At 46.9% G+C, this 12,010-nt stretch overlaps 1 protein-coding gene across 2 annotated transcripts; it reads left to right on the top strand.

Annotated features, from left to right (window-relative positions):
* The first annotated feature begins 763 nt into the window (after positions 1–763).
* Positions 764–5,045, top strand: crabp2a (cellular retinoic acid binding protein 2, a). Of its 2 annotated transcripts, none has more exons than XM_049025944.1 (4): positions 764–1,139; positions 3,679–3,879; positions 4,266–4,382; positions 4,657–5,045. In XM_049025944.1, the coding sequence occupies exons 1-4, from the start codon at positions 1,065–1,067 to the stop codon at positions 4,705–4,707; spliced, it is 444 nt and encodes a 147-aa protein (XP_048881901.1). In that variant the 5' UTR covers positions 764–1,064; the 3' UTR covers positions 4,708–5,045. The 2 variants fall into 2 exon arrangements, with proteins under 2 accessions (XP_048881901.1, XP_048881900.1); XM_049025943.1 differs by lacking the exon at positions 764–1,139 and adding an exon at positions 3,221–3,272 and having other exon boundaries at positions 3,701–3,879.
* The last annotated feature ends 6,965 nt before the right edge of the window (positions 5,046–12,010 follow it).

The following is a 12,010-nucleotide window of genomic DNA, read 5'->3' as shown; positions in this document are numbered from 1 at the left end:
TGCGGTTGCTTCGGTAACGACCCCCCTCATCTCGCGCTTAAGTAAAGGCGACCATCCATCAAAGTTCAATCATTAACGCTCACATTGTGCCGTCGCCATCCATCATCTCCGTCTCTAGTGCTTATTCATTTATTGCTACCTTGCAGACCCCGCATCCCCACAATCTCTGCCCCGCCCAGCGCTTATTTTCTAGCCAAATTAAGGCTATTCTCTCCTTTCTTACATCGGAACAGCAGGGTCACAGAGAAGGGCTGCATCGTTCCTTCATTTTGGTTGCACAACTAAAGAAGATACTTGAGTTAAATTGTATTTGGTACATTGCCTGTATTTTGTTTATTTTTTTCTGATGCCTGCATATTTATTCTTGGGGGGGAAAAAAAACAATTCCCACCGCACGAACAAGTTCATGCCAAAACGCTCTGTTTGTGTGACCTACTGTGCGTTAGACACTTATCTTATATTTTCTCAGTCCTTCACATGAACAGTGTTATTGTAAGACACGCTCCATAAAAATCAGGGTTTCTACGGGCGCGGTTCATTCGGTTATTGCAATAAAAGTGGCGAAACAAAAAAGGTAATAAAAGTCTAAGGGCGTCTCTACGGCGCACATGTTGCAAGGAAGGTGGGGTGGGTGGGGCCTAAGGGGTGACTCTTGGCCATTCATTGGTTGGTAGACGGAGGGGGTTGGACGCTGGGAGGGTTTGCTGAAAATAAGATGGGCGTGGTCTCCGGGGTCAAAATTAATGGCTAGTTTCCACTCCATCCCATTCATACCACCGTGACTTGTAACGTGTAGTGACAGACGGGGGAGATAAGGATCACTGTACACAACTAGACTTGGGCAAAGTGGAGATAACAGCAGCTGACAACCGCTTCAATTGCAAAGAAAAATAGTAGAGAGTTACTGAAAAAGATCTCTCTGCAGAGGGTGAAATAACGGGACGCAACGGAGAACTTGTGAACAGGATTGCAGAAGGTTTAGTATACTTAGAAGAAAACAGAAAATTAGTCGAGCACTTTTATTAATTCTTTAGTACTTTTATTAATTCTCTTTGTGCTGAAGCATGGAACGCAAGATACCTGATTTCTCTGGAACCTGGAAAATGAAAAGTTCGGAGAACTTCGAGGAGATGCTGAAAGCAACTTGGTTAGTAATGCTGGTCTGAAAATGCCCAGCAAACGTGTGTAACTCTACGATTTGCTGCAATTATAATATGCTGCGTTTTCGCCTTGGTAGCATTTCGGTAAGCAGACGCTCAGTCAGCATCGGCTTTACCGTCTCCGAGCTGGGGGTTATGATGTCGCATAAAAGGAACGGGGGGGGGGGTGCATATCTATGTATCCATGTGTGTGATGGGGGGCTTTCGTGCAGGTCAGTGATTATATTTGCGCAAATGATCTGCAAGGACGGGCACGTATTCATAATATTGGCACACTGAATGGAGGAATAATCGACTCTCCGTTTCGGTCCCCAGATCACCATCGCCGCATTGATATCTTTGGTCGGTCTTTTGGTTGAATTAGCGGACAACGCCTGCACAGACAGTTAGTCATACGACAGGGTGTGTATATTGTCTGGCAGTGTATGTGCGTCTTATTCGGGCGTCCAGTATTATGTAAATATCACTTACGTTTATGTCCATGGATGCGTTTATGTTATGGATGTCTCGCTGTTGCACTGAGGTCCGCGAGTTGCCTGACACCCGAATTACCGTAAATAACCCGCTTAACCCCATTAAACTTACGAGGAGAAGAGGTCTGCATAAGGACGGAGTAGACGAAGGGCGGAGGGACGCAAAAGAAATAGGAACGGGAGGGTAGCATAGACCAAAGGAGAGAGGCATATCAAAGGAGGGAGAGGGACAGATAGAGAGATGAAAGGGTGTATGGAATGACTGGCCCTCAGTAAAAAGACACAAAGGTGGAGGGTTAGGGTGGGGGTCACCGTTTGAGGTGTGTGTGTGTGTTGTGTGTGTGTGGGTGGGGGGGGGGGGGGGGGGTTAATTTGTGCATGCATTACTAGTTTGAGGTGGTTAATATGTATGTGTCCAGGAGGGGTGGGGGTTGGGGGTATTGCAGAAACTCACGTAGTGACTGAGTAGGATACGGAGCTGTATGTCAGGAATGTCACTACAGGACCGACAAGATGGAGGAGACTAACCAGATTGCGGATAATTCCTGGCTGTATGATCTTGTTTGATTAGCTCGTGCATGCTGATGTGCATAGGATGCACATGCACACATCGCATATGTGGTTGCATGTCTGTCTTTGCAGGCTCTTCTTGTCAAGTAACTTTTAATCAATTAGAAAAAGCATAATTTCTTTACAAAGTCTTTCTTTTCTGAGCACTATCTGCAGTTTCAGTCTTTGCTTTAATAGAGGTATTTTACGACTGTGAACGGGGGAGCGGCGTACCCATGGTGCATTGCAAGGTACACACTGTCCAGCAACACACTCGCTCGCATACATACCTGATGTGCTACCTGCATGTCATTCAAATATCAGTCCAAAAGGCTTTATTGGTCTGACCTGCTAACACTGGGTTTCATTAGAGGCGGGGGGGGGGTTCAGCATGATCCGTCTCCTCCCCCTCCCCACTGCCACAGATCTATCCCAAATGCTACCTCTGACCTCTCGCCTTTGGCACTGACCCTGACTCTCTGTGTGTGGCCATTTTTTTAACCCAATCTTAGAGTGCATGCCAGACCCAGGGGGGAGGACCATACGGGAAATATAATGGAAGAATTACCGGAGCGTTTCCGTTAGCTTGGACAGTGGTGTGCAGAAGCTCTGGCATGCAGATGCGTGTCTCGGGCTAGTTTGTCCCACAACTCACAGCATACATATATATATTTACACGCAGGTGACAGGTGGGAATTTGTGAGAGGTGAGAAGTGTGAATTCAATTCGGCACAGGGACCCAGCAAGAAACCGCCCTCCTCCGCCCCCTCTCTTGCTGGGTCTGGCTCCCTCTTTTCTCTCCAGTTCCCAGTCCCCCCCCCCCCCCCCCCCCCACCTCCTCCTCACTCTTTTTCCCCTCCCAATCCCTCTTGCTCTTTGCTTCCTGACAGGAAGGTATAACAGATTACCGGGTCCTACCGGGGCAGCCTTGATAACTTCCCCCACTCATTAGAGAAGCCACATCCACACACACACACACACACACATACGCCATGACCAAAGTCAGACACACACAAGTACCCTGTCTGCCATGCTGTTAGATATTCGTCTGTGATGGTCCTGGGGTCTGACAGCCAGCAGACTTTATGGGGTGAATATATATTTTCGACGGGGGGGGTGGGTTAATCTCTGGAGGTCACATAATAACGGCAGCAGGATGGTCCACGCCTGTACAGCAGCTCCAAGGACACACCTCTGTGTTCTCTGTGCACAGTGCAGATGTGCTGTGTGTGTGCTGGACGCCATCATGATCCTGCCCCCACCCCTTTCTTGGGTCCACATGTGCTGTCCCCACTTTGTGTCTCCTGAACCTAAGCATTCGGTCCTCCGTTTCTGCCAGGAGCTTATGGCACAGATTTCTCAGGACTGATCTCTCCCCTGGCTGTAGTCTGTCTTTCGTGAGTCTGAGTACGGCAGAGGGCTTTAAGCTTGGGAAAAATAAAATGTATCTGCTAATAATGGTTCACCCCTCGCCCAGTCCACAACAGGCGAATGAGTCCCTATGCGTCTGGTACACAGGGGTCAACGTGATGCTGAGGAAGATCGCCGTGGCCGCGGCCTCCAAGCCCTTAGTGGAGATCACCCAGGATGGGGAGAGTTTCGGTATCCGCACCAGCACCTCCGTCCGGACCACCCACGTCTCCTTCACTGTGGGCGTGTCCTTCAATGAGACCACTGTGGATGGGCGCCCCTGCACGGTACGGTCCGCCGGCGTCCTGCGTTCAGTCAGTCCAGCATGCGTTTCCCTCTGATTGTCATCCCGATTCCAAATCGATCTGGGTCAGACTGGGATGACAGCACCTCCAGACCGTGCCAAAATGAGAACGCCCCCCCCATTCCCACCTGACGGGTTTCACTCCCTGACTCGATAGCATGAATGTGCTGTGTCTTGGGGCACAGAAGGGGTCTATTTACCGCATGAATACCCCTACTCTCTCCCGTGGTCTTAATCCTTCTCTGAGACGTTGGCGCCTGACTGCTCTGTGACAATATTTGCACACCTAGACTGGCTCTGCCCCCTCGGGCAGCCTCTGTGTGGGCAACCCACTCACACCTCCCTCCCCCCCCCCTTTGTGCTCTGCAGAGTTTCCCCCGCTGGGAGACGGACAGTAAGATCAGCTGTGAGCAGACCCTGCAGAAGGGAGAGGGCCCGAAGACCTCATGGACCCGGGAGATCACCAACGACAGCGAGCTCATCCTGGTGCGCAACCCACTCCGGAGTCAGCAGGGCCGTTTGGAAAGCGTGACTCAGCCAGTCGCAATGCAGAGCCAAGGCTCTGCCCCTGAGACTCCCATCGCCGGCCCGCCTGCCGGCTTTGGCTCGCCTCTTTAAAGTCCTGCTGTTCCTCAGCCAGTGGTTGCATTGCATGGGACTGATTTATTGCGATATGCCTTGGCTGAGACGCCTTCATGCGCCTGTGGTTTTTGTGGTCAGGAACTTGCATTTCCTCTAACATCCCTTGCTTGCATTTCAGACAATGACCGCCGACGACGTGGTCTGCACCCGGGTCTACGTGCGAGAGTAAAGGATCGGAGCTGCCTTCGCCACCCCCCCCCCCCACACCCCACCCCACCTCTGTCCTGGGTGTCTCCTAATTGGGAAGTTTCAGTCTGTAACCCCTGGCAGTGTTCCCTACCACCCTCTCGCTCTTTGCTGTTTGGCCCCTCCCTATGTCTCCTCTCGTCCACCGGCTGTGCTTCTCATCGCTTCCTTTCAGCATGCTAACTCCTTCTCTCCCAAGCTTTTATATTTATTTTGCTAGCGTCTGTTACTCCTGCTGTTTTTTGTGTTTCTTTTATACAAAATGTGGTGTTCTTTTTGAAAAAAAGGGAAAAAAACAATAAAATACAACTCTGACTTCCAGATGCAAATCTCTTCTGTTTTCTTTTTCTTTGGCCGTAATCCAGTCTCCTGACTCTGAGGTTTAATCACTTGCGGGTATTATCTCGGCATATGTAATAGGTGAAACAGGAGTGAGATTACAGGGACACAGCCGGAGGTCAATGCAGTTCGTGGTCTGAGCAGGGAGCCCTGAGCTAGCGGGTGCGGCAGAGGCTCGGATTAGACTAATGATTGACGAACTCCTCCGCCCATCAGTCAACATACACAGACGCATTGGCACACATCTTATTTTAGCCGTTCTGTCAGCTGTCTGCAACTAGAATAACCTGTCTGGCCCTGCACTTGTCACGCCTCTCTCTTTCCCCGCTTTCCATCCCTCCAGAAGTGTGTTTCTTCATCACTCTCGCTGTTTGTCCTTCGTCCCCCTTTCTGTTGCTAAGTGAGGGTGGCAGCATCTGTGCTCTGCACTGGTGCCTTAAAAAGGACGAATAAAAGCCTTCTGGGCAGAGGGGTTTCCGCATTCCAATATGCTTGCAGTGTGAACCAGCTAAAGCAGAATATTGTAGTGGTTACTCATTCCATCAGAATTCTCGGGGCAGATGTACTTTTATTTTGAAGTTTAAGCTGGCCAAGTTGGTCTTGCCTGCAACTGGAATTTGTTTCCTCTCCTTCATAATAAACGTCCTGCTTTTCTGACAAAGAAACCATCTCCTGGCCCCTTCTTCTCACTCAACAATATCACTTTACACGAGGCCCTCTAGTTTCCCGTCATTGAAAAGATGCAACTATTTTCCTGGGTTTTTACCCATGTCTCTTTAACTTTGTACACACCTCAAACATACGCAAAAACAGATGCTGATTTGGCAAAAGCTTGAGCAGAGGGGGCTGCGTTCAGCATCAGTCAATCTGGTGAAAAGCTTACTTAGGCTTGAGGGGAGCAAGTGAATGCAGAGCTGAGGCAGGACCCAAAAAGCCGGCCATCCAATGGTGGGCTGAGACTAGGGGAAGCAGGTGGGCGTGTCCCCATGGACAGGAAATGCCAATGGGATCACAGGGTGTTCATGATTGACAGCAGATGTGGACGACAAGGAACCAGAGCATCAGTGCTTGGAAACTGAGATGGGCTACAAACCTACAAAGAATCTGAGAGGCCCAGCTCCAAAACAAACACAATCACACGCTTGCGCAGTGTCACATGGACTCAGAGTATGCAGCAGCAGAGAGAAAATGAGGACCAGGTTAGGGCAGACCATCCAAAAACATTTTAAATGGTCACATTCTCTTTTCCAGCCCTCCAGCTGTACTTAGTTATGCTGTGACCCCAATAAAAATGCCCCTCCTTTTCCTTATGCCCCAATAAAAGGGGTAAATAACTGCCTCTCCATCAGTGTTTATAGTCCCCTGGGGCAGTTAAATGCAGCTGTCTCTTGCCTGTAAAAAAATGACCGAACTGCACCCAGACACAGTAAAATGCAGTCACCCACATACCTCCATAAAGGGCCCATTCAGCACAGTGCTGGCACATACCTAAAAACCGGCGTGTACCGTGGACGCAGTGTAAAAAACACACGTTCGCATACGTACGAGCCGTGTGTGCATACCACCTTTAAACATGCACTCTGTGTGCTCATACACAACTCGAAAGTGATTCCTGCCCCTTTAAGTGCGATGTACGCAGCTTCACACATCTGCTGCTTGTGGTTCCTACCCATTAGAGCAAACCTGGCATCCAGCACACTGACACAGCACCAAACATACTTGTGCAGAACAGGATGTATAGTTGAAGCTTTCATTTTGTTTTGCTAGCGAAAATTGAACAATAAACTGCATTAGTGAAATATGACAAAATCCATTTTCATTAAAAGGCCTCATATCTCCTGGGTTGTGGCTTTGATTGCTGCCACTCTCTGTGGAGTTTGCACATTTCAGAAGCTTACATTTTAGCTGCATTGATGGTTGCGTCCTGTGATAGACTGGCACCCCATCAAGGGCGTGCCCTGCCTCTCTCCCTGTCCTCCCAGGGGTTTGCTCCAGGCTACTGGTGACCCAGTATTGGATGTTATGGAAGATGGAAGAATGGATGCTGTTAGCTAATAATCACATAATGACATGTATTATAATCTGCTTGTCAGAGGTTCTAGCCTCCAGGATCGGAGGCAGCGTCTCTGGGGTGAAAGCGGTGCCAGGGGTGCCAGCCAGGCCCACGCCAACGCACCTGTAGCCTCACACCCTGGGTGTGTGCTGCAGCTAACGGCCCGGTGCACAGCGTCAGCGTGGGAAGGGGCTGATGGCTACAGTGGATACCGCTCCATGGAATGGGGGTCCTCGAGTGGCTGGACACACGAGATTACAGCAGAGCCCCGGTCCAAAAGCGGGCGCGAGTGCTGCGTGCAGGGGGATTCCTACTTTTTAACTGTGAGCTGAATGCCAGGACTTAAAACCATTAAGTCTCATTACATTTCCGAGAACCGAAAGCCTGTGGAGCCTCCCCAGGCGCAGGGCTGGACTGGAATTTCAGAATCTGGACTTTGGCCCAACGCACATAAATATGTAGGACAAAATTTGCCAGTGGGGGGGTGGAGAGGGGAGGGTGACAACCCCATGGGCCCCACCCGGAAAATGCCCAGTGTGCCAGATGACCCCGCCCAGCGGTTCTGCCATCAAAGCCCCGGGACTAGTTGCGTCTCATGCAGAACATAAGACGGGCGTTTTCAAACTCGCAGAACCGGGTTTGGGTGGATGGGGCTGCGGCAGGCATCCCTCTTGGGCTCCACGTTCAGTTTCCAAGCTGTGATGTCAACTCATTCCAGAGATGATGATGCTCACAGGGCTGCGAGCTGCTTCATTGGCTGTGGAATGCTGTGGTTTGCGGACTGGGCGGCACTGGCCTCGGATATTGGCGAGCCACTGAACCAGCTGTAGAAGAGTCCTGGCCCGTGGAGACCCTTCTGCACATGCACACACACGCATACGAAGGACACACAGTCCCCAACCCCCCCCCCCCTCCCACACACACACACACACATGTTAGATTGCTTCATACACGCAAGCATGAAATTCCATGTCAGAGCATCATCACCAGGAATTTATGAAAAGAGGGGCTATGTGCCTGTAGGTCTGAATTTTATTAAAATGCACGAGAACGCACTATTTAAGATGATCTGTGTAAATTTAGGAGGGGTAAAGCCCCCCCAAAAACAGTCCTAGTGATGCTCCATGACACACAAGCACAGAAATCTACACCTTTGCCTAAAACAATACCAGCGAGCAGAAGGGTGTGTGTGCGTGCACTTAATACCGCACTTCCGTCAGTTTGATGTTACTTCAGGTATTGAGTTTAAAGGCTAAGTTCGGACAGATTCCTTTGCAAGTCAACAAGTAATTAAGGCGACTACAAGAGTCACTGGCCCAAAAATACACAGGGTGCGAATGCAATTAACTGTGTAAAACAGATCAGTAATGTAACAGAAACGAGGGAAATGAAAGACAGTGAAAATGTCAATAGCAGCAAGCGACTGTATTTCATTTTCGCTTTCTGGCTAAAAGCAATGCCTAAACCTGTCGCAATAACCTACAACAACTAACGGACCTTGTTGGTCTGGAGCCTGTTCTACGAAGCGAGGTTACAGGCTTATCGGGGTTATTTGTAGGGCAAAATGTAAGTGATGGAATATTTAGTCCATTTAAACTGTGTACCTTAAATCTGACAAGTTTCCCCGATAAGCCAGTAACCCGCTTCGTAGTACAGGCCACTGGCCATCGGGATGTTCGGAAAATGAAATATACCAAAATATTCCAGGATATACCAATATATCAAATTGGAGCCACCTGAAAGCAAATTCCAGGGCAGCTTTTGGTTGCTACTCCGGCCCTGCTGTTGGCTGTTCACCTAAGCGGACCGAAAGAGGTGGCTTGTGGGAATTCCACATTGCAAGCAAACCATACAAGAAAAACAAGTGGAAAGAGAGAAAAGAGGCATTTATTGACTCATCTTTTCCAAGATGCTAATTATCCTTATCTTGAGCGTTTAATATCTCCTAAAAATCTACTATCACGCAGTTTCTCGTAACGCACATTAACTCACCTTTTCATTGCCCCTACGTCCCTGTGCTATATAATGTTATTGCTTTCTGTATGCCCAAGGAATTATAATTAGATCAAATTCTGAGTACGTGTGAACGATATAATTAACTTGTGTGATCATTAAAATATGCGACTCCATGTTACTATCTTGTCTTTCTAGTACTCACTGGCAGTTGGAATATGGACCACAGTCTGAGCCTCTTTGGCTGTGTGTAGTTGGGTGGGTGTGTTTGTGATTATGGGTGCCAATGATAATATACATCATTGTTTGTGATGTAACGTGCCTGTGTGAAAGCAGACAGCAGTTTTGTACTGATTGTGTCTGTACCTCCTACGTAACGGTGGGCCAGAGACCGTTAGCCCTCGGATTTCATCCAAAGCTGCCAACTGGTTAGATCATGCCTTTTCATAGCAATGCGGTATCATACTTAATATTTCAACGAAGTCAATCATGCACCAAATTGGCAGTAGAAAGTACGGAGGGATGAAATATCAAATTAAAATACAAATGAAAGCGTTTTAATCACTCTTCTGTTGAAAACTACATTTACACCTGATACTGTGATAGATTACAGAAACATTACCTAGTCCAGTGTGTGAATTACATTTTAGTCTGCATTAATTATCGAAAATGATTTCGGATACTAGCCTATTCTATCATTGTGATAATTGATACATTTATAAATTAATTAAAACGAGATGAAAAAATTAACATATTATTTGTTTTGGCTTCGTCTTTTTACTTGACACGAAATACGTACTTAGAGTTGACATACAAGAAAGACGACGTAACGCGCCTAGAAGTGCCTAGACAAAGGGAACAGTGACACCTTGTGGAATGTTGCTTTGGCAGCGCCAATAACTCCAACTCTAATTTAAGAAACTAATAATTACGTTTTATTATTGGGAATAATGGACCAAAAATAAACATAAGAAATATATTACATATTTACAATCAGTTCCAATACCATTTCCCGAAAGGCACATCATTTATAGTAACAGCCGATTTGCTGTACTTTTCTGTCTTCACGGGGATCCTTGGATTTGTATGAAATAAGCATGTGGTTTTTGTGACAAAAGCAGCTTTCTTCTGAACGATTTTTAAAGGTGGCTTATATTATCGCAATTTTAAAATATTCATATTTAAGTTTTTAAAAAAAATCATATTTTTAAAGATCTTCACCTTACTCCAGAGTGCCCCCTCCTGGACCTTCAGGTTAAAGACCCACTACACTATCTTTTCCCCCTATAAGCCATTTCACATCCGTGACATTTCATGGACATGCACTGTTATGTAGCAACAAATCAAAATCAATGTATAAACAAACAGCATGAAGAGTTTTTGGTCTTGCCCTTTGCTTGCATGTAGTCACAGATTCTAACTGTCACATTTTATGTTTTTACAAGGTGATGTAGGGAAACTTGTTTGGTGTGTATTAATCACCCGTGATATCAGCGTTCCCTTATTGCATGCATTAACTTGGCTGAGGGTGACCTGCACACTGACACCCTCAGGCTAAACAGGAGTCCTATAATAGGGTTTAAAAAAAGTGGATAAGAAAACAAAATCAAGCGTGTGAACTTTGGTTTGAAGCATACTGAGACCGCAATAAAAGCTGTTTCTCTTTCTGGATGACGTGACGAAAATCCAGAATATTTAACGGATGACTTGAACTGTATACCAGAGACTGCAGCACTCGTGAGGGTACTGGATAAAGGTGGCCCAAAAAGATACACTGAAGGTCCCCCTTACTATGTCGTGTTCTAATCATCAGATTTACAGCCCGGCACTTAGATTAACAGCTTGATTGGCTAAAATGAGCCACACAAATACAATCCAGGGTGTGATCAAATGACAGACATGTTTGGCAAACTATTTTATTTGAGTTAAGTATGGGTAAATAGCTCTTTAAGAGTCCAAGTGAAAAATTAAATGTTTTGCTTTTGTTACACACAGCAAACAGTGTTTAAAGCCAACAGTGCTGCAGCTCAGTGAAAGAGAGTATAATAGGAATGAATGAAGAAAGACAAAGTCTAAGTGTGGTTAAAATATCACATAAAGGTCAGTGTAATTGCTTCATCACACTACTGGACGCACTGATGGACAGAGAGGTGTACTGTGTACTGTCTGTGTGAATATTTGGCTACTTGGGATCATGAATCCCTAAAGCAGAAACCGGCAAACTAGAAGCCCACTCAATAACCATGACCTTCAAATCACCCAAACCACCAAACCAATACCTGCTGACAGCTGACAAGCAAAAAGGAAAAAAACCAACTCAAACATACAACAAACTTCTGACCAAGAACCAGCTGAGCCCTGTGCTCCAAGAGCAATGGAAATGACTGAGCAGTAAGGACTGCTCACTGCTCTGCTTAAGGTTGGGCACTGAGAGTCAGGATCCTGCCCTGTTGCTTCCCTGCCTTGCCAGCAGGTGTCGCTGGTCACACCCTTTCCAAATGTTTAAGTCTTTGGTTATTTGTGAAATGACCCACTCCTTCTTGTTCATGCCCCCTAGTCTTTAGTGTTTGTTTGATAATAGTTGGCCCACACCTGTCCCTCATCTTACCCTCGTTATCTGTGTATATATGTACCTGCCCTTGCCCTTGTTCCTCAGTCGGTTTCTGTGTATCTGTAGCTTTTCTTACCCTGTGTTTGCAGCTGTTCTGTTATGGTTGTTCTTATGTTGCTGAATGCCTTATGTTTGTGATTTACCCACTTTGTTTTGGTCCCTTGTGGTCCTTCTGTTTTTCTCTCTTTCCTCTGTTTGTTGGAGCTGTAACACGGATTGGCTGTTTCCTCACCATGCCTGTCTGTAACACTAAGAATATCATAGGAAGAGCGATACTATTTCAATTTGGTCAAACAGCAAAAATATGTTAACTAATTATAAACAGAGTTA

Source organism: Brienomyrus brachyistius, chromosome 9 (assembly GCF_023856365.1).
Source record: "Brienomyrus brachyistius isolate T26 chromosome 9, BBRACH_0.4, whole genome shotgun sequence".
NCBI classification, from domain to species: Eukaryota; Metazoa; Chordata; class Actinopteri; order Osteoglossiformes; family Mormyridae; genus Brienomyrus; species Brienomyrus brachyistius.
Note: the sequence above shows the minus strand (reverse complement) of the source record. Positions and strands in the feature narration are given on the sequence as shown.

What these genes read in the sequence shown, in the direction of transcription:
- crabp2a (XM_049025944.1), top strand. Translation starts at nt 1,065, where the DNA reads ATGGAACGCAAGATACCTGATTTCTCTGGAACCTGGAAAATGAAAAGT. An exon ending in ACTTCGAGGAGATGCTGAAA is followed by an intron (nt 1,140 to 3,678) that starts GCAACTTGGTTA and finishes CAGGCGAATGAG; the next exon opens with TCCCTATGCGTCTGGTACAC. An exon ending in ACGACAGCGAGCTCATCCTG is followed by an intron (nt 4,383 to 4,656) that starts GTGCGCAACCCA and finishes CTTGCATTTCAG; the next exon opens with ACAATGACCGCCGACGACGT.